Source organism: Pelodiscus sinensis, chromosome 18 (genome assembly GCF_049634645.1).
Source record: "Pelodiscus sinensis isolate JC-2024 chromosome 18, ASM4963464v1, whole genome shotgun sequence".
NCBI classification, from domain to species: Eukaryota; Metazoa; Chordata; order Testudines; family Trionychidae; genus Pelodiscus; species Pelodiscus sinensis.
Genome location: NC_134728.1, coordinates 32,960,226 through 32,986,743, shown reverse-complemented (window position 1 = coordinate 32,986,743; position 26,518 = coordinate 32,960,226). Strand labels below are relative to the sequence as shown.

The 26,518-nt window shown below is 45.9% G+C and overlaps 1 protein-coding gene across 3 annotated transcripts in view; it reads right to left on the bottom strand.

Moving 5' to 3' along the window:
• Positions 1-26,518, bottom strand: part of SAMHD1 (SAM and HD domain containing deoxynucleoside triphosphate triphosphohydrolase 1) — a 46,882-nt gene that overhangs the window by 1,795 nt on the left and 18,569 nt on the right. Inside the window, exons 7-15 of one of the 3 annotated variants that reach the window (XM_075901479.1) lie at positions 26,130-26,285; positions 18,631-18,731; positions 18,397-18,505; positions 14,749-14,840; positions 11,020-11,135; positions 7,246-7,385; positions 5,958-6,053; positions 3,014-3,118; positions 2,553-2,690 (exon numbers count right to left, since the gene is read on the bottom strand). In XM_075901479.1, the coding sequence (XP_075757594.1) occupies positions 2,553-2,690; positions 3,014-3,118; positions 5,958-6,053; positions 7,246-7,385; positions 11,020-11,135; positions 14,749-14,840; positions 18,397-18,505; positions 18,631-18,731; positions 26,130-26,285 (1,053 nt within the window). Of the gene's footprint in view, positions 1-2,552; positions 2,691-3,013; positions 3,119-5,957; positions 6,054-7,245; positions 7,386-11,019; positions 11,136-14,748; positions 14,841-18,396; positions 18,506-18,630; positions 18,732-19,913; positions 23,842-26,129; positions 26,286-26,518 lie in introns of those variants that run through there. The other 2 variants (XM_075901481.1, XM_075901480.1) reach the window with 2 other exon arrangements.

Genomic DNA, 26,518 nt, shown 5'->3' with positions numbered 1-26,518 from the left:
AAGCAGCTCAATTTTAGGCTTATGAACAGAAAGGATGAAAACTGAGCCATAAAAGGGTGAGACTCTGCTAAAAAAACGTACCTGAACAATATGGCTGGTTCCCAAAGCTTGGTCACCAGGAAGTTGGTGAGCCAGAAAACACTTAGTGTATCATCACATCAAGTAAGCCCAGTTACCATCCCACTGTCCATAACAAATGGCCACAACAGAAAGTGTACAGCACCCTGGCAAACCCATGGCCTGGGCCACCCACATTCAGTTTTACAGACCTGGCCATGTTTCACCCACCCCTTGAGACACACTATGGTGTAATGAACAATTGTGCTGGCTGCAAAACTGGCTGTGTGATGAAGTCGATATTACACAGGGATGCCGGAAGCAGGGAAAGCTTTTTACCAATCTCACGTGCAAAGCACACTGTAGAAACGAAATGGGTTTTGCTCTTAGAACCCAGAACAGTCACAAAAAGATGACTCCTAAGGTAAATCTCATGCCCATAGTTGCAGATCGTGTCTGGGGAAACCATACGCCAGTGGCTGCATTTCAGGAGGTACTGCACGACCACCCACATTAGCTGTGGGTGCTCAACACCCCTGGAAAATAAACACGGGGGTCTATCACGTTAATACCTTGTATTTACTGAGCATTTTTAAAATTAACGCTTTGGCACACTGAAGGGACTGAAGCGTTAACAGTCACTTAACGCTCTACATTTTGTATCATGGGACATGAAACTGATCTGTGATGTGAGCATGTTTCTCTCAGAGCCTTTCCAGATTACATTTTATGCAGCTAAAGGCATCTGAGAGAACATCTAGGCCTGAAAGAGTCAATACAGAAAGAAGCAGCTTAATCCTACACAAAGATGAATTATTAGCATTCAGAACCAACCGCTAAGAGAAAACCTTTTACTGCTGGTGAAAAACACCTTGTCATGCTGTCTGTACCCAAGCTGATGGACAAGTCACACCTACTCAGGATTACTGCCCAGAAAACTGGAGGTTCAATGCAACTTATCTAATGCCATGATTTGCATATTCAATAAGTGTAAAATACCTAATTTGCATTCTCATTACATCATTTCCATCGTATTAGCTGCTCTGCTACAGTGATGGAATAAATAACTGCACTCGCTAATGAATGACAGAGGAGGGGCAGGCACGGGGCAGCACAGGGGAAGGAGATGCTGGCTCAGAGGCGGCCCAGAAGTGCTGAGATAGCTCTACTGACATTACAGCTGCCACCTCTGGCAGGAGCCTGAGGTTCCTGTTTCCCTCAGGATCAGGTTCTGTCCCTTAGGGATGGTCTTTGATCCACTGGCTCAAGATCTCCAACTGCTAGAGCCACTGAGCTGGCTGGGGCTCTGCCCCCCATTGCAAAAGCCACAAGCGCAGAAAGGACCAGCTGTGTGCTCCATGCCCATCATGCCCCGCAGTATCTATGCTCTGAGGTCTGACAGCAGCGGGGACAACGAGGTGCGCTTGGAGTCACTACCCTCTTCCTGCTCAAGTCAAATCACAGAATCCCAGGGCGGGCAGAGGCCTCAGGAGTCATCGAGTCCAGCCCCCTGCCCAGAGCAGGACCAGCCCCAACTGGGACTTAACCTTTAGGGATGGAGATTCCCCCCCCTCCCCCAGGGAAATAGTTTTTCTTAGTGTCCAACCTAGACCTCCCCCACTGCTACGCGAGATCTTTGCTGCTTGTTCTCCCATCTACCACCACTGAGAACAGCCTCTCCCCCTCCTCTTTGGAACCCCCTTCAGGGAGTTGCAGGCTGCTCTCAAATCCCCCCTCCCTCTGCAGAAGAGCAGACTAAACAGACCCAAGTCCCTCAGCCTCTCCTCGTAGGTCAAGCGCTCCAGCCCCCTAATCATTCTGGTCGCCTCCGCTGGACCCTCTCCAATGCGTCCACATCCTTTTTGTAGTGGGGGGCCCAGAACTGAACACAACACTCCAGATGTGGCCTCACCAGAGCTGAAAGTGCTTGTTTCCCCAGGAGACTGGGGCTCCTGAACAGGGACCCATTAAAAAAAAATCATAAAAACAAAGCGCATTTCCCGGGGAAACAGGAAGCATTATGGGCGGGGACAAGAGGAATCGGCCTGAATGATTCCTTGGAGAATTACCGAGCTCCACGGTGGTGGTCTAGGGCTGCTCTACAAACTAAACTTGCACCGGTTAGTTACACTGGGGGGGGTGGGGGGGGGGGGACGGGACTCTTACTTCAGAATAAAAGCGTCTCACTTCAGTTCAACTAAATCCTGTTCCCAATCAGTGTATGTTACCTGACAACAGCTCTCCTACAGCAGAAATAAGGGCGTTCACACAGGGGTTTGCACTGGACGAAGTTCAATCCTTCGGTTAGAACGTGCCATGCCTCACAGGTAAAAATCCCTAACTATGTGCAGATTTTAACAGTCCCAAATCCACATGCCATAGGGATTATTTTGGGCAAGTTCTCTGGCCTGTGTTGCACAGGAGACCAGTCTAAATGATCACAACGGTTCCTTCTGGCCTGGAGCTGGGAAGCGGATTATGAAGTAGCACATTACCTGTGGCTTGGTAAAATCCATGTCCATACACCACTGAATAAAATACTTTGTTGCAGCATCTAAACTCTTCTCATCCTTTTTTTTGCAATAAACCCGGATAAGCTGCTCTGCAAATGTTTCTGGCAGAAGCCTTGAAACCTTTTGAATAGAGGAAAAGAAATTGAACTGTTTCTTGGAACCCAGAGCCAACTGACCAATGAATGTAAGTAGAAAAAATTAAGTTTACATTACACAACATTGGGAGTCCCACAAAGTGCATTTAACTGGAAAAAATATAGTCTGATGAGAACAAGGAATGGGTTTTAAGGCAGACTGTGTTAAATACCAAGACTCCAGACTGTGGAGTCTCCCACCCTCCTCTCCACATAATTGCAAAGAAATGCTTCCCCAACCTGTTATATGAAAGGCCTTCAAAAGCCAGCCAGGTATGTTGGTATCCTGCCTGGCAAAGCAATAGCTACCTGTTCTTTCGAAATCTTGACTGCCTGGCTCGGGTCAGACTTGCAATAGAAGCGAACTTTATCAATAGGGTTCTGTTCTTTCATTCCATAGTCCATATTGATAACCTTGATGGAGACAATTCAGAAATGGACACAGATGAACAAATACCTATTTTGGGTAGTTTTCTAGACTTGAGATCACCAAGAATCTAACAAGACACACACTATAATTAGTAGTTAAGAAACAGCAGGGATTATTCAAAATCTCTAGATTAACTGAAAGAGTTCATCTTTTTGCATACAGACTGTCTCAATTATTTTATGAAATTAGGTTCCCTGATGTGATGAGCTTCAAGAATTTTGTGAAGTATCACCTTAATGTGATCTGCAATTAGCCAACGAGGCGCCCAGCAAACAGAGTTGAGGGAAATCGCAAGTGATTTACAGATTACCTTTCAGATCTGTTTGGGGCTTCTGAACAGGAACCCATAAAAAACCACAAGCGAGATTCTCCTGGGGAAACAGGAAGTGTTACAGGCCAAGAGAAGCAGGGGAAGCCTTTTACATTTTTAATTTTGTCTTAATATCTTGACAGTGCAGCCACGATAGTTTTGGCAATTGAACCAAAGAAAGGTTAACACACCAGTGCTGCCCTCTATCCAAGATGTATAATGTTCCTATTTGCTTTCCAGAATATCTGAATTAAGAAAACACAGACTGTTTTCAGGTGGAGGGGAATAGAGCAAGCAAGAGAAGATAGACTTTCCTTACTGAAATTGATTTGCTTTCAGAGAAGCATTTCCTTTTTCCAGTGACTCGGATGTAAATGAAGGCATGCTTTGAGGACAATGGGGTTACATCAGTATGCCAGAGGGCAGCAACTGGTTTACAGAACCTTTAGTACTAGTGGGGATGCACAGAACAGGAAGACACTGGTTGATTTCAGCTCTCAGAGCTAGTTTGGAGCGCTGGCCATTACATTTGTGTGCAGGCACAGTACAGAGTATGGAGAAACAAATGTTAAACCCTAATGGGTTTTTTTTAAGCAAGTGAACTTTTCCAAGTAGAGCAGCTCTGAAAAGGTCTCGATCAAGGTCACGCTGTCTGTGTGCAGGGATAATGGCTTATAAAAAGACATATTCCAGTCACAAAGGTGTGGCTGAACACAGCATAACTCAAGGAATAAGGAATGCTTCAGTCTCTTTCTACTGGAGGGTGTAACACTTCAGTTGCATTGTCTGTGATAATTGTAGATAGCTATCCATTTTCAAGGTCTAAATATTCCAGGAGAAAAAACTGTTCCCCTCAAGTCCAAGCCTACCACCAACATGGGGCTTAATGTACCATGAGAACATGAGCAATAATGAGACTGCTGTCAGAGGAGGCTGATTCTTGACATTAAAAGTAACCTACAAAGGTTTTTGCATTTCATGGCACTCAAGTTAGCATGCCCGTTTTCAAGAACTCTTAATTTTATTTCTATAAGTATGTGGTGTGTGTATTTTAACATTATAAAAAGTCAACTACACTTAAAAACTAATTAAATAATCATTTAAATGATTAACAATCATTTAATACATATTTATTTTTTTTTTCAGTTTTTTCTGTTTTTTTATTCCCTCTTGAAGTTTTGTCTTTGGACACATTCCTGTGCTCTCAGCAGCTCCTGTCATTTTGTTTTCTGTCATAGAACACTAGAACCGGAAGGGGCCTTGAGAGATCATCAGGTCCAGTCTCCTGCCCCCATGGCAGGATCAAGCACCATCTCTAGACCATCCCTGACAGATGTCTGTCCAACCTGCTCTTAAATATCTCCAGAGATGGAGATTCTACAACCTCCCTGGGCAATTTATTCCAGTGTTTCACCACCCTGACAGTTGGGAAGTTTTTCCTAATGTCCAACCGAAACCTCCCTTGCTGCAGTTTAAGCCCATTGCTTCTTGTCCTGTCCTCAGAGGCCAAGGAGAACAATTTTTCCTCCCTCCTCCTTGTCACACTGCTTCCCCTTTATTTCCCCCACTTCAGCACACTGCTCCATTCCACCTACTCTCTACTCCTCCTAAGGCCACCACCTCACCTTATATATGAGGGTTCAGGGTCCAGACACCTAATTAGTGGAGCCACGCCTGCAAGACACTAAATAGGTGAGTGACCCAATGTTCATTCTCTCATGCGCATCTACTCACATGTACACCTAAGAGGGAACTATTCAGGGAGCACAGTTTGAGAACCTCTGTTCTGTGTTTTAGTGTCCCTCCCGTCCAACGAGCAACCAACTTGCCCTGAGCGACACCTTGTGTTTGCATGAACTATTCCTGAGAAACAAGACAGGCATCACTGGCAATCCAGATCCACACACACCAGGCAATAGGGAAAAGCAGCAGGTACTGGTTTCTGCCAGGTCCGGAAGAGGTAACTTTGTCATACCCATAATTTCTCACTGTATAACTTAAATCCATTATGACTTCTGAAATGCCTTCTGGATGAAAGACACTAGAGAAAAAAAAAATCACCAAAAAAGGTCTACCACTGTGGTGGGGAAGTCTGCCAGCAATGGAACCACAAAAAGCTCCTCAATGCTTTCCTAACATTACTCCTCCATTGCCACAGGGATGTTACGTGGTGACGAACCGAAGAGGGAAATGGTCCATGGAAGCCCTAGGAAGGGAGGTGTGCACAAGGCAGTCTTAACATATAATCCACAGTATGAAAATGTTTGCAAACCATAATACAGGGAAACTGCTAGACCCTAAATAGCAACTGTATGCATTAAAGAGGGATGGGAACACACTGAGGGTTACCTTGTACCTTACAATGTCCCTGCACTGTACAGTTACAGTTCAAATAGGACAAATCAGTTTCTTATTTTGAATATAAAGTGTGCTCAGCTTTATCTGCAAACTTTTACATGGGACACTTGGAGCATTTCTTTTACACTAAGCTTGCTCAGGAAGGACACACTTACATCAACTATAAAGTCTGCAGCATACAACTCAACATCCTGAGGCGCGTTCCTTGGCCTGGAAGCAACAATGTCAGCTGGCAGCCTGTCATACTGCTCCTGAAAGACAGAAAACTTGCAGTTCTAGCCAAGCACAACCAGTTCCAGACTTGTGCAACTGAACCCACGTCTATAGGGAGAAGGCTGCCATGCATCCAGGCTGGTTGAGAGAAGGGTAGATTACTTTAAAAACCAGCTTTGATGTAAATAATTCACCTTTCAAAAGAAAAGTTCAAGTGAAGGAGATTTCCATCTGCGTTAACAGAGCATGACTGCGACTGAAGACTGTTCGCATGACCAGGTGAAGCTATACAGAAAGTGTCTCAGCAGAGGGACTAAAACCTGCATGCAAGACTAACTTTGAGGGACAAACATGTTCCATGATAACCATGACATTGGCCAGACACACACTACCATGCTGCTGGTTTTAGATGGTCCCATAGAGAGTAACAAAAATCTCTGGTGACTAGGGTAATCTACTGGCCCTCAAACAGAAGGAAACTGACCTCCAGGGTGTGCCTTTAAGCACATTAGCCAGTTTCCCATTAAATAAGGCAACTTCCTCAACTGGTTCTACACAGACAGACCAGACAGTTCTTGCAGAGTTTGTTTGCAATGTTGACAACGGATGCAAGTATTTTGTCACTGCTGGAAATCCACCTGTTTCTGCTGCTATCAGAGCATCACCACAGTTTGTCACCAGCATTGAACATTAGACCACACAGACCCCTGCTGCTTGTGCTCATGGAGTAACTGAAAACTGTAGCAGTACTGAATGCTAACTCAGCCATACCACTTTAAAAAAAAACCAAAGCCACTCTGAGGAAGACTTGGAGCCAAAATTGCACCAGATTCTGGTGAACCCTGGTGAACACTGTTACTGTTCCCTTGTATTCAAATGGTGTTGGTTTTCATGCCAAAGTGAAGTCTTTTGACATGGCATTCCCTATGTTTTTGCAGGGCGCATGTTATCTGAAATAAAAGTATCCCAAAAAGTCCTCAGCACAGCAGAGGATTTTTTTTTAAATCAAAAAGCACGTATACTTCCCCTTGGATTCCTCCATGTAGTAGTCCTTCATACACTTAATGGCTGAGCTTTGAAGAAGACCGGCAATTCACAACTGGTCCAAGCAATTTTAAGAGTTACAGTCAGACAGACAAATTAGCAGACTAATTAGAATTGCATATTTAAGAGAGAGAGCAGAGTTTGGAGTCCTCTATCAATAGAGATTGGATTAAGAATGCTGCTTACCTCTGTAATTTCTTTTCCTGGTTCAGTCCGAGTCTCTCCTAAATACTTGTAAAGATCACGTAGTTCTATTTTACGCAAAATTTCTCGTGCCTCAGCCAGCTCTTTATTACTCGAGTACAGAATCTCCAGAAAGATGTTATCTGTCAAAGTTAAATACATTTCCTTTACATAGCCACGTACCAATTGTTGCAGCACAGAAACTGTGCACCTATGCACAGATCTCTACAGAAAATCTAGCCCACGTGCCAAGAAATGGAAACACCATTTTCAACGAACTACCCAGCACGCTAACCCAACAATTTCAAAGTTAGTTCCAGAATAGTGTGGGCTGCCACAGGCTTTGCACAGTGCCATAATATCAATGTGGAAGCAGAGGTTTGCTGACCTCCCACCTTAAGGACAAAGTTGAACAGCTTCAGAGTTACCCACCCTCTTTCACTGCAGATCTTCGCACATGCCAGTCCTCAAGCATTACAGAACACAACGCTATTTTCCCAAGTAAAGCATGGAAAGTGCTACATGTTACAGGGAGCCAACTAACTTAGACCAAGTGGTATTATCATGTATGCAGATGCAATGCCTAGGATTATGGATGCTGGCAACTAAAGGCCATTTCCCACCCTCCCCACACAGCAAGCTGCACTAGTGCAAACAGTAACCAGTACATTTTACAAGAGATGTGCAGGGGAAAGAGTGATTGCTTATCTCGATCTGGTTCTTTGATGTGTTTCCACTGATGGTGAAACATGCACCCCCCAGATTTCTGCTTGGAGTCTTTCAGGCAGCAATGTCTGTGTGTGGCTGTAACTGTCCTAAAGGCGGAGTGACCCCAACCATCCCCTCATTCCTCTGAGGATACAAAATCCCAGTGCTACCAGACTGTAGTACAGTAGCAGGAGGAGGGAGGCAAGTCATGGTATATATGGACAACACATCAAAAAAACCTCAGTTGCTGTAAGGTAAGTAACTTGTGTCTTCGGGGGCTTATCCATGTACATTCCACTATCTGGTTCAGAAGCAATGACCTAGATCACAGGATGTGGGTGCTAGAAGTCAATTCTTGCAAAGAACACAACACAACTGTGGCAAAGCGAGCATCAGAACTTGCTGATTCTACTAGGGAGTAGTGTTTGAGAAGGGCATGCACAGAATTCCACTAGCGGGACACTTCTCAAAGAGGCTGCAGAAGCTGCTTGAGCCCTGGTGGAGGAGACCGAGTCCTCAATAGTGGGTCTAAAGAAGCTACTGTCTGTCGAGATGATTTGCCAGAACATGCTGCCAGTCTGCTAAAAGCACTTTGGGATTAACAGGTTATAGGCATCAAATCCAACGCTAATCTGCTTTATCTGCTTCTCGATAAAAGGGCTGAGTCCGGATATAACACACTGCTGTAGTGTCAGTCACGATCAGAAAAGCTGAACCTCTCAAAATTAGTAGGAATGCTGCCCAAGCTCTGTGCTGGGTTAGATCACAGAAGTCCCGTTGGGGTTAGCCCTCAATGTGCCGATGTAGCCACTGAACCCGCATTCCTGCCCTCTGGGGCTCCTCATCACTCTCTCTGGCTGGGCCAGAAGCTCTGGTCTGCCCCAGCCAAGGCACAGAGTTGGGGTTATCTCCTTTCCCCTCCACCCACAGAGCACCATAGACACTGAGCCAGCTCAGCTCTGGGAGAGCTCAGTTTCAGAGCTATTTGTGCCACCCAGGACCAAACCCCCAAATAAATCCATCTTACCCTATGAAAACATTTTACACAGAGGAAGATCATAAGGTCAGTCCCCTTTATCATTCAGACACATGCACAGTGGCTGCTCCTCCTCCTCCAGGTAGCAATTATTTACACTGGGCTTCATGAAAAGTATTTTTATACTTGTTATATTTAAGTGATGGCAAATGAAAACAGACGGATCAAAATAAATTACTAAACCAAAATAAACAGAGCATGCCAGCTGACCCTAAGCCACTAAAACTTATTAGATGGCACAGTCTTACTCTGACCAAAAGACAGGACTATGCAGCACGTTAAAGACTAACAGGATGGTTTAATAAACCCTGTTAGTCTTGAAAGTGCTGCATAGTCCTGTCTGTTGTTTCAGCAAGGCCAGACTAACACAGCTGCATCTCTATCACTCTGAACAGTTTTTCTAAACATTCATTGCACAAGCTAAGCAGCCTCCTAGCTTGGGCTCAATCCTTCCCCTTGTTCAGTCTTAGGATACGTCTACACAGCAACATTATTTCAAAATAACTTATCTACGTCTACACAGCAGGCACTTATTTTGAAATAATGTCAAAATACTGTCAAGCTGGAGGACTTCTTACTCCGACTCCTGTAACCCTCGTTGTACAAGGAGTAAGGGAAGTCTGAGGAAGAATGCCCTATTTCAAAGTAAGTGCTGTGTGGGCACTCCCAATTTTGAAATAAGCTACACAATTGTAGTGTCCGCCCGGCACAGCCCCCAGCCGGCTCTGCGAGCAGCTTGTGCCGCGCTGCCTCCACCTGGCACAGCCCCCACCAGCTCTGGGCCCAGCATGCTGTGGACTACAACTCCCAGGAGGCAAAGGGGGCCAGAATGGAACCTCCATTTTTATCATTGCACCTATGGGGAAAAAGGGTTTGGCTTACAACGGCACGACTTGCAATGGTTCTCCAGGAACCAATTAGGTCCTAAGTGTGGGAGTCACTTGTACTGTGTGCAACCATGTTTAAGAAAGAGAGGAATCCAAACTGGGACAAATGCAGAGAGGGCTACTAGGAATGGAGTGTCTACCTTATAAGAGCAGATTTTAAGGAGCTTAGCTTATATAGTCTAACAAAATGAAGGCTAAGGGGAGTTACAATTGCACTCTACAAATTAGGACTGTCAAACTATTAAAAAATAATAATCACAATTAGCTGCAAGATTAAAAAAGTCACCACTAATCCCATTAATTGCCGTTTTAATCATGCTGTTAACACAGAATACCAATTTCAACTTCTTATAAATATTCTTGGATGTTCTATCTTTTAATATTTATTTATTTCAATTACCAAAGAATACAAAGTGTACAGTGCTCAGTTAGCCTCCAAGTCCACTCAGTCCAACTTCTTTTTCAACCAGCTGCTTACAGAAATAAACTTGTTTGCATTCATGGGATTGTTTACATTCATGGGAAGTAATGCTAAGTTTATGAGGGGATGGTGTGATGAGGTTGCCTACAAAGGCATACACCCCATCTGTGACCACTAACAAGTATCTCCAGAGGCCAGAGATGGAATACTAGATGAAGTGGCTTGAGTTGCTACAAAGAATTCTCCTTCAGGTGTCTAACAGGTGGGTTTTGCCCACATGCACTAGACTTTAATGATCACCCCATTTGAGGTCAGGAATTTTTCTTCAGTCCAGGCTGAAAGAGGTTTTTCACCTTTTTGTGTGACACGGGGCACAGGCCACTTGCTGGTCTGATCTAAAGTAAATGGTGGATTTTCTGTAACTTGAAGTCTTCAAATCAAGATCTGAGGACTTCATTAACTCACTCAGAGGTTATAGTACTATTGCAGGAAGGGGTGAGCAAGGTTCTGTGGCCTGCAACGTACAGGATATCAGACTATATGTAGGCCCTAAAACCTACAAGTCAACTGTAGTTAATAATTGTCTGACACATTCCATGCCTCATAAGTGTGAACATTTAAAGACAAAACTATGTGCAAATTTTAAAAATTCAGATTCTGCCTCACTTACTTTAAATAGATACACCATGTAAGCTGTCATGAACATGTCACCAATGAAAGTTTACCTGTCAGTTTGGTGTAAGCTTCCATATCCTCCATTGCTGTAGAAATTTTGTAGTGTTTTCCTCCAGCGCCTGCTATTTTAATATAGGGATCTGCTTTTAGGAAGGCATCTGTAATCCTATTTTGAAACACGGGATATAGATTTAGTGTTTTAAAAAGAGAAAGTAAAAAGCCACAATGTTTACAAATAATGTACCATTAGCAAATAATCATTGCAGACACAAAGCCAGGAGAAGTCAGTGATACTGCCACATCTTCCATTGACTAAACTGGGCTTGTAACTAAGCATGGTTGCTCAAGCTTGTGCACTGACAGACAGTAAATAACCAACCTTTTGACTAGTTAACTAGTTAAGTGCTTTCACTTAAAAACCTGTAATTTGGATGAGCTAGAAATTTATTTCTATGTAGTGCTTCAGACTGAATGTTTGGCGTTGCTATTTGGTTGACTATAGGAGTCTGGAGGTCAATGACCAATGCTCAGACTGTTGTAATGCAGAAGTACTGCACAGCAGAACACACTTGGTGGTAACTAAATACTCCATGAATTAATAACTAAGCTGGATGAATGTCTGTAAAGCATTTTTAGAGACAAGGTGCCATATAAGTTCTATGTATTAGTGTATCAATATGTCATAACTACATATGTGGCAAAAATGATTTAAAAAGACAATTTTTGTAAAATAGTTAAGCTCCTCCTAAATTGCAAATTCAAAGACATCCAGCATCTATGGAGAAAAAGGCAGTATGAAGAGTGTGACATTGCACTCTATATTCTTTATGAAAATTTGCTCATGCTATGGATGTGACATAACTAAGATGTATTTTATGGCAGATGGCATATGTATGGTATCGCTGGAAAGGTTATGATTTACTGAATGTGATTATCCCATTTGTTTGCCTGTATCATCTCTGTATCTGAAGTTAGGAATATTGATTGTGTATCTGCATTACACGTGTGCTACTTTGTGCACCACCCACAACTAGACCTTCAGATACAACAACTAAAAGTCAGCCAGGGCTGATGGCCCGTTAGCCCAGACGTGTAAAAGAGCCTAGCCTTCCTATGGACTCTCAGAACAGCCCACGAGTAATGGCTGCCACAGCCCTGCAAAGACACCTGACAGTGGACTCCTCTTAGAATGCTAGTGCTTTGCCACTGGAAGGCCGGATTCCTGCCTCACATGACTGCTGTATATGGCAGGGGACACCGGGATTCTCCTCTGCCTCCCCTTGCAAAGAGACACTGAAAAACACTTTGAAGCAAGAACTGACATGGGGGAAGAAGAGTGGGCCCATGCTGGAATGGCGACCAGCTCATAATACCTGAGGTCTCAAGTTGCAGGTCTAGACAACTGCCTTTCAAGACTTTCTGTAATCTGCTTGCAACAAAATAGCTAGAGCAAGGAACTACTATTTATAACCAAATTCTTTAGTGAATCAAGCATCATTTGGATACTTTGTTTTATTCACTTAGTAATTTTCTTTGTTCTATTTGCTATCCCTTATACTCAAGTGAAATGCACCTTTTGTAGTTAAACTTATCTCTTATTCATAACATTTAATATAACAGAACCCCATTTGTACAGTTCATAGTGGGAGATGGGGGAGAAGAGGCTACGCAGATTGAGGGAGGAGGTGAATTTCATATAACTTTGAGTCTGCACTCTTAGTGAGGTGGGCACCTGAGAGCTGGGGGGCAAGTCCCTTAAACTGAGCCTTGCCAGAGCTGACCTCCATGACCATATTGTTATGTAGTTGGGTGTGTGCTGGAGGAGGCTTAAGAGCTCAGCAAGGGTGCCCAGGTATCTCAGGACATCAGATGACATCCTCAGCGAGGCAACTGGTCACAAAAGACATCTGCTCTATTACTGGGATTGATCAATCTGCTGCCAATCTGAGTTCTCAGTATGGTCAGAAAGAGCTCTTATACCCTTTTTTGTGATTTCTATTTATGAACAAAAGCACAACCTCCACCACTGCAGAACTTTAAACGTGTATTTAAAGTTAAGTCTTGAGTAACCCAATGGAAATCAGTGAATTGTACACCACTTTCTATCTTCTTATTTATATATCCCAAAAATGTTCTGCTAAATCTGTTTATGACTACTGAAGTTCAGAGGAATGAAGGTATTTCTAGTAGTTGGAAAGATATTGAGCTCAGATTGATTTTTTTTTTTGAAATGCATTAGTCTCTTTAAAAAAAAGAATCAGTTTATTTAGAACCAAAAGGTGACAGGCTATATTTTAGTGTGATGAGTGGACCATGGCATGCTCAGAAATTAGGGTATAGAGGATCCTATAAAACTGCATTTAGAAAACTTCATTGTGCCTTCTACAGAGACAAATACACATGCTTGGTTCCACAGAAACCCTAACTGCAGGTTTTCATTCATCTCAGCAACTTACCAGGAATGAGGCTAAGACTGTGTCCTGGATATTTTTAATAAAAGTCACAGACCAATCCTCGGCAACAAAAATAACTCACAGAAGCTTAAGACCTGCCCCTGAATTTACCAAAATATCCATGACAAAAAGGGGAGCTGTGGAGTCCCCACACTGCCCACAATGACTGGGCAGCTGCAGTGTAGCAAAAAATGTATATTTTCATATTGGTTAGTATTGGGTATCAGACTAGAAGTATGATGCATAATGATTTCATGTATAATGACTTGCTTATAAGTTCGGTATGCTTCTATTTCTCTCTCTCTTGATTAGGTGTTTACTGTAAGGCCTTGCTCCCTGTTAGCATTACAAATTAAGTTGTACCTCATCTCTGCATCAAACTAAGTTGTCTTCTAGTAATTCTTGATCACATCTGAAACTCTGTACAATTGTGTGGTGTGAGTGAAGGCTGTGTGAGTGTGTGAAAGCCAGCACAGGTGCCCAGGTAATCAAGAAGTGGAAACTTTGAAGATAACGAGGAAACATGCATTGTGTTTTGAGGCTGAATTAAAAACTGGCAGCATTGGCGACCTTGGAGACAGGCAGAGAGCCTCCCAAGAGTGAGACAATGATGGTCGGCCTGACAATCACCAAAGGATAACTCCCAAAAACACAGATTAGAACCTCCTAAGGGTGGATGACGGCAGCATGACACTGCAGTATCCATAGACCCAAATGGGAATGGACATGGATAAGCAAGGAAGCCCTTGCCACGGGACTCTGGGTTCAGTACTGCAAGCCAAACCTCGGAGGAGCCTCGAATCGCAATCAGAAGACCCCCAACTCCTCACTCAGTCAGCCTTGCCAGTAAGACTGACTTGAGCCACCATGGACTGGTAACTATGCACCATCTGCAGGGGTATGTGTGTGTGTGTGTGTCGTCATAAAGCAGATGCTAACTGCTTCTCTACTGTATTCTCAATAAACAGTGTATTGCCTTTTCCCCTGAAAAAGAGCCCGTGTGATGCTTATAAGCATAACAGCTAGGCTCCCCACTCAGAGCTCAAGGGGCCTCCAACGCCCCTAGGGAGTTGACGCTCCAGGGCCCTCTTGCAGCCCAGGGCTCCCAAGAGCTGCAGAATACCTCCACCACCTGCAATGGCTGGCACTCCAGAGGGTCCTGCCGCCTGAGGCAGTGGGAGATACTCATAGTTCCCAGCCACTATGGGGACCCTACAACTCCCTGTTGCCACTGGCTGAAGTCACAGAGGTCTCTGCAAGTCACAGATTCCATGATAAAATACTAGTCTTAGCCATGAACATTCAAAATATACAACAGACACTTACATGGTTTCAATGATGTTGCCAACCTTGTGCTGGTAAGCTCTGCGGTGCAAGCAGTTCCGTGTATGGAACATGTCATATAGATTTCCAACCTCCTGTATCAAAAGATGAAGTTACTTTTTATTTCTATATTGACTTAAGTCTACTGTGTACTACACTCAGGATTCAAAAGAATGCAACTGTCACAGTTCAGTTTCCACCGTACAACAAAATGGGTGATATTCGCTATTCTGAAGTCAGGAGCAGCTTCTACATCTGGATTTGTTATGATGTGCGTACAGTCCCATTTTTACTGTGCTTCTTCTATTCTGGCTTCCATAGCTGTGATTAAAGAGACCGTAAGTATTTCAAAGGGACGTTGTTAAGGGCCCAAAAGCAAACAATTCCGCTGTGTAGGAAAGATAGAAAATATGGCAAAAGACCAGCTTGGCTTAACAAGGAGATCTTGCATGATCTCAAAATAAAAAAGGAGTCATATAAAAAATGGAAACTAGGACAACTAACAAAGGATGAATATAGGCAAGCAACACGGGAATGCAGGGGCAAGATTAGAAAGGCAAAGGCACAAAATGAGCTCAAACTAGCTACAGGCATAAAGGGAAACAAGAAGACCTTTTATAAATACATTAAAAGCAAGAGGAAGACCAAGGACAGGGTAGGACCACTGCTCAGTGAGGAAGGCGAAGCAGTAACAGGAAACTTGGAAATGGCGGAGATGCTCAATGACTTCTTTGTTTCGGTCTTCACCGAGAAGTCTGGAGGTGTGCCTAACGTAGTGAATACAAGCAGAGAGAGGGTAAGTTTAGAAGATAGGATACACAAAGAACAAGTTAAAAATCACTTAGGAAAGTTAGATGTCAGCAAGTCACCAGGTCCTGATGAAATGCATCCCAGGATACTCAAGGAGCTGATAGAGGAGGTATCTGAGCCTTTAGCTATGATCTTTGAAAAATCATGGCAGACAGGGGAGATTCCAGAAGACTGGAAAAGGGCAAATATTGTGCCCATCTATAAAAAGGGGAATAAGAACAACCCAGGAAACTACAGACCGGTCAGTTTAACGTCTGTCCCAGGGAAGATAATGGAGCAGGTAATTAAGGAAATCATATGCAAACACTTGGAAGGTAATAAAGTGATAGGGGATAGCCAGCATGGGTTTGTGAAGAACAAGTCATGCCAAACTAATCTGATAGCTTTCTTTGATAGGATAACGAGCCTTGTGGATAAGGGAGAAGCGGTGGATGTCATATACCTAGACTTTAGTAAGGCATTTGATACGGTCTCGCACGATATTCTTATTGATAAACTAGGCAAATATAACTTAGATAGGGCCACGATAAGGTGGGTGCATAAGTGGCTGGATAACCGTAGTCAGAGAGTTGTTGTTAACGGTTCTAAATCCTGCTGGAAAGGGATAACAAGTGGAGTTCCTCAAGGGTCTGTTTTGGGACCCGTACTGTTCAATATCTTCATCAATGATGTAGATATTGGGATAGAGAGTACGCTTATTAAGTTTGCAGATGATACCTAACTGGGTGGGGTTGCAACTTCTTTGGAGGATAGGGACATAATTCAAAATGACCTTAGCAAGTTAGAGAAATGGTCAGAGGTAAACAGGATGAGGTTTAATAAAGAGAAATGCAAAGTGCTCCACTTAGGAAGGAACAATCAGTTCCATACATACAAGATGGGAAGCGACTGTCTAGGAAGGAGCATGGCGGAATGGGACCTAGTGGTCATAGTGGACCACAAGTTGAATATGAGTCAGTGTGATGCTGTTGCAAAAAAAGCAAATATGATTCTAGGTTGTATTAACAGATGTGTTGTAAGCAAAACTCGTGAAGTCATTCTGCCGCTCTACTCTGCACTAGTTAGCCCTCAGCTGGAGTACTGTGTCCAGTTCTGGGCACCACATTTCAAGAAAGATGTGGAGAAATTGGAAAGGGTACAGAGAAGAGCGACAAGAATGATTAAAGGTCTAGAGAACATGACCTATGAAGCCAGGCTTCATGAACTGGGCTTGTGTAGTTTGGAAAAAAGAAGATTAAGGGGGGACATGATAGCGGCTTTCAAATATCTAAAAGGGTGTCACAAGGAGGAAGGAGAAAATTTGTTCCTCTTGGTTTCTGAGGACAGGACAAGGAGTAATGGGCTTAAAGTGCAGTAAGGGAGGTTTAGATCGGACATTAGGAAAAAATTCCTAACTGTCAGGGTGGTCAAATATTGGAATAAATTGCCAAGGGAGGTGGTGGAATCTCCCTCTCTGGAGATATTTAAGAACAGGTTAGATAGACATCTGTCAGGGATGGTGTAGACGGAGCTTGGTCCTGGCCTTGAGGGCGGGGGGCTGGACTCGATGACCTCTCGAGGTCCCTTCCAGTCCTATGATTCTAAGGTGACTGAGCAACAAAGAGGATCGATTTTGAAAATAATTTTCGAGGAATCATATACTACATTCTAACAATGCAAGAGAAAAGAGCTTTGCCGCTGGAAGTTGTATCAAACAGACAGACTTATGCCTGATGCTTTATTCCATTTGTGATGCTTTACAAAGTGATCAGCACCATAACCAATGGGCAGTATGAACACGTAGTAAGCGTGAAAGCTCTCTGCTGGGGGTAGTCCATTGTAACCTCTGACTGTTCCTTTGATGTCTAAGCCCTTCTTTTAAGTCTAATATTTTCAATGTGTTTCATGTTTACAAAGCAGAAAGTAATTTTTATTCATGCAATCTTTTTTCTCCCAGAATTAAGTATAGTTCACGAGTTATAGTCCTGGACATCTGGTTGCTGCATCATTAAACCTACAAAATTATTTTACTTTTCGGCCAGATGGTTACCATCAGCAATAAGATCAGAAATACTGATTTTTTACAGCTATTTGCTTTTTTGACTGCTGCTGCACAGTGGTGGATGTTTTCAGAGAACTATCCACAATGACTCCAAGATCTCTCTCTCTCTCGAGTAGTTTTAGCTAAATTAGTCCCTATCATTTTGTCTATATACTTGGAATTATTTTTTCCAATGTAAATTACTTTACATTTATTAACATTAAATTTTATTTGCCGTTTTGTTGTCCAATCACTTAGTTTGGTGAGATCTTTTTGAAGCTCTTCACAGTCAGCTTCGGATTACCTATCTTGAGCAGTCTGGTCTCATCTGCAAATTTTGCCACCTCACTGTTACCCCTTTCTCTAGATCATTTATAAATAAGTGGAATAGGATTCCCACTAAACAAACACCCTACCTAAAATCGTAGTTCATCCATTTTTAGTTAATGAGAAAGTAGACAAAAAATTCAGACTGTGGCATCACTGTGTGCATCCCTCAGCTCCTGGTCCGTGTGCTCACTTTACTCCAAATGCCTCTAAAGGAATGGTGGAATTAACAAGAGAAGGGGGAAGGAATGAGCTGCTCCTTCAATTCCTTGCCCAACTTCCTTAGGCTGCCATCAACCCAGGGATTTTTGCTGCTTTCCTTTCTCCACCACTATGCTAGCAAACCTGCTAGGCTCCCCCATGCAACCCACATCAGGGCTGCATGCCATTCGTTGAGCAGCACTGACCTCTGTTCATTTTATTGCAGGTTATGTTGGTACAAGAGAGGAATACTTCATTGCATTACACTCGCTGTTTTCCCCAAGGCTGTTTACCTTGTCACGGGTGCAGATATGCTTCTTGCTTTTCACTTCACAGACACGAGCAAATTTAAGGAAGCGCTTATAATCGAAATTATTCTGGATTCCTAAGTGATGGCAATCCCTAGAAGTTTTCCAGAGAGAATGAGTTAAACATTCAATAGTGAAATCTTATTTAAAATAAAAGCAGAAGTATTGGGCACTTGTTTTGTTTGTATATAATAAAACTAAGATCAGGAAAATTTGTACCTGGCAAAGTAATCCCATTTGTCAACATCAATGCCATTTCTTTTGTTAGCCACTATCTCATAAAGGAAGCTTTTTTCTTCTCGTCGACCACGGTATGGCCACTGGAAAACCAGAACAGCTTATTTAGAATAGCTTATTTCACAGTGTGTTTATAGACCTCAGGAAGAATTTTGATTTTGCCCATGACAGTATGGATAAATACATCAAAACTACTGATTTAATGAAGAAAATCTGACAAAAACAACTAACTTCCAGAAACTGAACTTACAACACTAGTATCTAGGGCTGGTGTTCAAGCAGCAAACTCTCATAAAATGATTAAATGGCCCAAGGAAAGCAGGGTACAAGAGTGCTTAAGTTGCAAGCTGTACCAGAATTAAAGAAAATCTGCAGTTTTAAGCCACTCAATAGAACTTTATAGTGATGGCAGTTTGTGTTCTCGCTGGCTCCTCCAAGCTCAGACACAAGCTGCCAACCATAAGGAGGGGAGAGAGATTCTTGCTGTGCTGCTCAAAATGCCAGGCATGACTCTTTTGAAACATTTGCACCCCTCAGTCCTGGTTCGCTCCAAAGTCAGCCATTACCAAGCACTGGAAAAAAATCAAAGAATGTCAGTTACAGGCAGTCCCCGGGTTACGTACAAGATAGGGACGGTAGGTTTGTTCTTAAGTTGAATTTGTATGTAAGTCGGAACTGGTACATATTGTAGGGGAAACTCTAGCCAAACATTTTTTTTAGTTTTGGATAGCATAGGGAAAGGTTAACTCCCCTCTAATGTTTGTTTTGCTGTCTGTTCCCCTGTTCAGAAGATTTCACATCTATTTCTGTCCCTGTGACAAACTCAGGACTAAAGGAGTAACTCATCAAATACCAAACAGCTCTGCACCATGCTTTGAGCTAATAGCTTTATTTCCACACACCACCCAGGGTTCTAGGAGGAGGGTCCTTTTTTTGCTAACACAATGAGGCCAGCACTTTGTTTGTTTTGGTGGAGTCTTTGTTTGCCCAGGGAGCCCAGCATGTATAGGGGGAGGAGGGGCGGAGAGGCTGCTTTTGTCTGCTGTTCGGCAGCCTGTTGCTCAGGGGAGGGGGCAGCCTGTTGCTGGCAGGGGGGGAGGGGGGAGGCGTGCAGGATGCGAGGCGGGGGGGGGGGGGGGCAGCAGGCGTGGGGAGGCACTTTTCCTCTGCCCGGCAGCTCTGCGGGATCCCTGTCCCTGTGGCCAGCTGCTGCAGGCAGAGGCCAGTTGGAGCCGGCCGAAGAGGAGGAGAAGGTGGATTCTAGGACCCAGGTGAGCGAGCCCCGGGGACGCTGCTGCGCTCCGGGAGCCCGGCATGTATAGAGGGGAGGAGGGGCAGAGAGGCTGCTTTTGTCTGTTCGGCAGCCTGTTGCTCAGGGGAGGGGGCAGCCTGTTGCTGGCAGGAGGGTGGGGGGGGGGCAGCGGGCGTGGGGAGGCACTTTTCCTCTGCCCGGCAGCTCTGCGGGACCCCAGTCGGAGCCGGCCCGAGGAGGAGGAGGATCCTAGGACCCAGGTGAGCGAGCCCCGGGAATGCTGCTGCGCATGTGCGGGAGTTGCCTCACCCCGTTCGTATCTAGGGATCCGACGTAAGTCGGATCCACGTAAGTCGGGGACTGCCTGTATTGTAAGATGTATGGTCCGTGCATGTTAATGCTTCTCATGAGTTTAACCAAATACTACCTTCCATGAAAAAGTAAACACAACCAACAAATATTTTGCTTTTATGTTGCCTATTTATCAGTCTTCCCTACTTAGAATATGAGCTCTGTGGGGCAGGCTGCAGTGTCTATACACTGCATTGTATTTAAGGGTAAGGATGTTAAGGACTAGTCGATTAGTCTGTCAACTAGTCGATTCTTCTCCTCTCCCTCCCCCCGCTGCCTCTGAAATAGAGGCAGCAAAGGGGGGGCAAAGGGGTACTTCAAAGTGGCAGTGCCACACAGCTGAGCTGGGGATCACGGTGCGGCGCCGTCACTTTGAAACCCCAAGGCGGTGTTTCAAAGGGGCAGCCGCCGCACACCTGATTCATGGTTCAGCTGTGCGGCGCTGGCCCTTTAAAACACCAAAGCATGGAGCCCAAGGTCAGCTGGGGACTCCGGGCTCCACAGCTGCACCTTTGAAATACAGAGGCCTTGGCATTTCAAAGGGGCAGCACCGCACAGCTAAGCCAGAGACTCCCCAGCTGATCCCGGGCTCCGTGGCTTTAAAATGCACAAGAGCACCTGCTGGGGACTCTTGTACATTTCAAAGCAGGCAGCTGCATACAGCCCGGAGTCAGCGGGACTTCCCACTGGACCCAGGCTGTACGCGGAGTTCTGCACTCCTCCTTTGAAAGATACAAGAGCCCACTGGGAGTGAGGAAGTGCCTATCGACTAGAGGAGTAGTCAATGGAAATTCCATCGACTAGTCAATTAACCACATTTTAACATCCCTATTCTGTACGCTCTTGAAGATGGTGACCAAAAGGAAACTTGATGAGATCGTGATTGGGAGCCAATGGAGGGATTCGAAGAAGGAAGTGATATGATTAAATTAGGCAGGGAAGGAGAGTGTACAATTATTCATTTTCATAATCCGGTGAAACATCCAAGTCTTAGCTTGGTATACAGGTGAAGAACCAGAAGTACAGATGTTGAACGACTTGCCCAAAGTTATAAATTCAGTCACTGGCAGAGCAGAAACTAGAATATAGACATTCTGAAAACCAGCATGCTTGTCTGATGACCAGACTTCTTGTTTTCAAGGGAAACTGTTCTTACCAGAGACTCCAATCACTACAGCAAATTACAAAAGCTTACTCAAAAACCCATACATGATAAATGGAAACTTCTATCTTGACAGCTTGATACAAAATAGAATTCAAAGATTCCGATTTGTCCTGACAAATATTGGAGTTCACAGTTAAATATGCGTATTAAAGTAATTGCTAGAGGCTGCCATCAAGATTAGGATCCCTTCAGTACGGATGTTAAAATGTGGTTAACTGACTAGTCGAATAGTCGATGGAATTTCCATCAACTACTCAACTAGTCAATGGGCACTTCCGCATTCCTCCTCTGAAAGGGTCTGTCTACACAGCAAAGTTATTTCAAAATAACAGCCGGTATTTCAAAATAACTTTCCTAGTGTCTACACAGCCAAACTGCTATTTTGAAATTAAATCAAAATAGTGGAGTGCTTATTTTGAATTTGGTAAATCTCATTTCCATGACGAATAACGCCAAATTCAAAACAGCTAAATCGAAATAAGCACTGTGTAGACACTTATTTTAAAATAGGGGGCCTCCAGCCCTTCCAAGGAAAACTCTTCTGCTCCCTCACCAGCCTCAGAGCTCTTAAAGGGGTAGACTCTGGCCACAGTGCCTGTGCCAGCTGCAAGCCGCCAGCACAGAGCCAGCAGTCTGTGCACCTGGCCCAGCATGAGCCAGCAACCCAGTAGCACCCAGCCCTCCACCGCTCCCCAGGAGCAGGCTGGCAGCTCCCAGGAGCCTGCCAGGGGCTGCAAAAGGTGAGCGCCTTCCTGGTCTTGTGCGGAGATCATGGACATCACTGACATTTGGGGGGAGGCTCCAATGTTCACGATCTCCACACTAGACACAGGAACATGGCTGTCTACAGGTGGATGGCTGACAGCCTGGCCACCAAAGGCCACATGCGCACCCAGGAGCAGGTGCATATGAAAATAAAAGAGCTGTGGCAGTCCTATGCCAGGGCCTTGGGGCAGTTCCCAGCCAGGGGCTGACCCAGACCCCTGCCCCTATTACAATGCCCTGGACCGCATCCTGGGGGGGGGGGGGGGGTCAGATGGTCCATGCCCCCCAGATGGTCATCGACCTGGGGCAGAGAGCCCTGTCCATGACACCAAGGGGGACGATGATGGCTAGGAGCCGCAGGAGCCTGGGGAGAGCGTGCCCCGCACCAAGGACCCCCGAGCCATCCCAGTCTGTCGCAGGTGTGATCCGAGGCCGGGGAGACCTCGACATGTGAGTGCCATCACTGTCTCCTTATGCAGGGTAGGGGGGAGGACCAGGGACCCCGCCTGTGGTCCTTGCTGACCATGGAGCACAGCAATCTGTGCATGTGCCATGCCACCCTGGGCATGTGGCCCCAGCTGGCTGCCACACAGGGGCCCTGGCCTGTTACCCACACACATGTATATATGAAGGCACATGACATGCTCTTGACCCCAGGGAGGGACACTGAGCAGTGCCCTACCTCCACAAGCCCCCTCTACACAGAAGCAGGGCACATCTCCTCCCCCCGCCCCACTATATACAGCACAGGGGCCAGCTCACACTTTGGGGATAGCAGGACATGATAGTGCAGGGACCTGCCATCTTTGCCTTGCAGAGGGGGCTGGGCTTCACCCACTGTGTCCCTAGGGAGAACTGACCATTTCTCATGTTTCTCCATAGCTGCAGCACCTGAGAGTGCAGGGCGCACCACCTCACCCAGGATATCCTCCTGCACCCGGGCCCTCAGCAGGTAGACCTGGAACCAGGAGTACCACCAGCAGCAGCACCTGGGGCTCCTGCGAAGGCAGGTCTGCTGCCAGGAGCACTGGGCGGGAGAGCTTGCGGGAGCTGCTCGACCAGGGCTGTGCCATTTGCAACCACCTGCAGACCCTGGTGCAGAGATTGGTGCCTGCTGCCGCTCCAGCCCTTGCAGCCACCCCACTATCCATACCCGCTCCCGTAACGCCCCCTCCACCACGATGCAGGCCCTGCCGAGCTTGGCATTAAAGGCCTGTTGGTAGGAGTTGAGGAGTCCCGTGTAGGGCTTCATGAGCCAGGGTTGCAGAGGGTAGGCCGCATCCCCCACCAGGCACATGGGCATGTCCATGTCCCTGACCCTGATGTGGCGGTCGGGGAAGAAAGTCCCGGCATGCAGCCTCTGGCACACAGAGGAGTTGCGGTACACCCATTCCTCGTGTGCTTTGCTGGACCAGCCCACGTTGATGTCTACGAACTGGCCCCGGTGGTCTGACACAGCCTGCAGGATGACTGAGAAGTATCCCTTCCGGTTGATGCAGAGGGAGGCCTTGTGGTCCGAGGCATGGATGGGGACGTGAGTCCTGTCGATTGCCCCCTCGCAGTTGGGGAAGCCCAGGGCACCAAACCCCTCGATCACCGCCTCCAAACCAGTGAGGCAGATGACTCTGCCGAGCAGCACTCTACTGATGGCCTTGACCACCTGCAGAGGGACGCACAAAACCACCAAGAGTCACTGGGGTGCCAGGGAGTGCTCCTTCCCCGCCACTGCCCCATGCCCCCACTCCAAGGAGCAACCCCCCCTGCAATCCTGGCCAGCAGGGGCAGGCCGTAGTGCAGCTGGGACCGATCAAACCCTCCCGGGGAGGGGACTTTCACCACATCCCCCCCTTTTCCCTAGGGCAGCCCATCCCCTCCTCTCACACCCCCACTCCTGGCACAGTGGCTGGAGATTGCCATACCTGCATGAGCACTGCTCTGACAGCGGATCTCCCCACGTCAAACTGGTTCCCCATGGACTGGTAGCTCTCTGGTGTGGAGAGCTTCCAGAGGGCGATGGCCACACGCTTGTGGAGGGGAATGGCGGGCCTCATGCGCGTGTTCCATTGCCACAGAGCAGGGGCGAGCCACTCACAGAGCTCAAGGAAGGTGTCCTTCATCCTGCAGTTCTGGGTCCATTGTTGGTCTCCCCAGCGCTCCAGGGACGATGTGATCCCACCAGTCGCTCCTGGTGTTGATGCTAGATGTGGCGGGGCACACTGGCGTCCGGGCACTGCTGCTGCTCCTCTGCAGCCCCCAGGGGGGTCGGGAAGAGGGCCTGGGCTGTAGCAGATGCTGCCAGGCAGTCTCCAGCAATTGCAGCCAGGCTTGCAGCAACATGTCCAAAATGAGCATCAGAGTGCCCAGGGATGGCTCTAGCTCCATGGTGCCAAGTGCTGAGGTGTCCCGAGTCAGGGCAACCAAAGCAGACAGAAAGAAACACTCTTTGCTGTCCCTCGGCGAGGTAGGCAAGCAAGCAGGGAAAGCTGAGAACCAGCTGTCCAGGAGGGTCCCTTTAAGCACAATCCTCAGCCTCAGGCAGCAGCCACACAAAGCAACTACTGACCTGATGCCCTGCTGGAACCAGTTTCAGCTGCCCTTAAATGCGATTCAGCGTCCAATCAGTGTGGGCGCGCTATTTCGAAATCCATTTTGTATGTAGTCACATTATTCTGAAATAACTTATTTTTAATTAACTATTTCAAAATGAGATATTTCGAAATAACGCTGTAGTGTAGAAATACCCAGAGGTACAAAAGCCTCCGCTGGGGCTCTTGTGCCTTTCAAAGGAGGAATGCGGAACTCCGCATGCAGCCTGGGGCCAGCGGGAAGTCCTACCGACTCCGAGCTGCACGCAGGTGCCTGTTTTGAAAAGTACAAGAGTCCTCAGCAGGGGCTCTTGTGCATTTCAAAGCCAAGGAGCCCGGGGTCAGCAGGGGACTCCCCAGCTGACTCCAGATTCCACATGGCATTTCAGCGGAACCTGCGATCAGCTGAGGACTCCCCAGCTGACCCTGGTTCTGGGGAAATGCCACGTGGAGCCCTGGGCTCCATGGTTGCCCTTTTGAAATGTGGAGGCAGCGTTTCAAAGGGGCAGCTGCTGCACAGCTGATCCCCGCTCAGCTGTGTGACACTGCCGCTTTGAAGCACACCTACCCCCCCTTTGCTGCCTCTCTCTCACAGAAGCATCAGGAGGGGGCGGGGGGAAGAGAGGAATCGACTAGTCAACAGATGCTTATTGGATAGTTTGGCTAGTCCTGAACATCCTTAGTACAGAATACTGCCCCTTGCTCTCGTCAAGTGTCTTCTGCTCCATACTCCCAGCCTTGGCAGTCAACTTCTCATTCAACTACCTCCTTGTGGCTCCCCGTGCAAGATGCAATTACAAGCTCATCAACAAGACCCCTAACTTGTCCAGATGTAAGTTCCCACTATAGACCAAAGTCAAAGTTGTAGACCATGAAAAAGTTGATTTGTATACAACGGCCTCACTTCCTTTCCTGGTAAAGATCTTCTTGTCATTCTGGCCTTAGGTTTTGAGCTTCTTGGAGCAGGGATTGAACTTTGAAGGTTTAAGTGCCTAGCACTATCAACCAATCCACCAACTAACAACCCACTAACAACAATGCACTCTTGAGATGCCTGAATGGATTGTGCTCCAAGTAATACTTTAGCACCTTGTACCCTGGGCCCTTTACTCCATTCACCTGAAGAAGTGGGTTGTGCCCACGAAAGCTCATGACACTATCTACATTTTTTGTTAGCCTCAAAGGTGCTGCAGAACTGTTTGTGGGGTTTTTATTAAAGTTTTTTCTCCAAACTTAAGTACCTGAAAGTATGCCACAAACAACACAGATAATCTTAAATTGAGACTAGCAGCAAAATATTTTTATTTCAATTAAAATGAAGAGCATTTAAAATAACTTCCACAGAACTGGCAAATTGACTTACCAAACCCCGACGTGGGGTTGTATCCAGGGGTCCCCCTATTTGTTCCTTGATGAAATCCATATCTTCTTTCAGGACAAGACCATAATCTTCCATGACTTTTTCTAGCCCATTGGAAGTAATGAGGTGTTCAAACATCTCAACAGAAGCCGTTTCATGCTGCAGAAAGCGTACATATGTATGTCACTTTATCAAAACACGTAAGCTGCTATCAGACTTCGCCAAAATCAAGTATCAGAGCTGGGACCAAAGGAGCTTCAAGTACTTGTTTTAGCCACTGAACCAGGCTATCTTCAGGAAATGCAAAAGTTAAGGTTCTTATAATGCATGCATATCGAATTTTGATTACTGGGCTATTAAGCTTGCATTTTAATATCCAGTGGATTCAATGG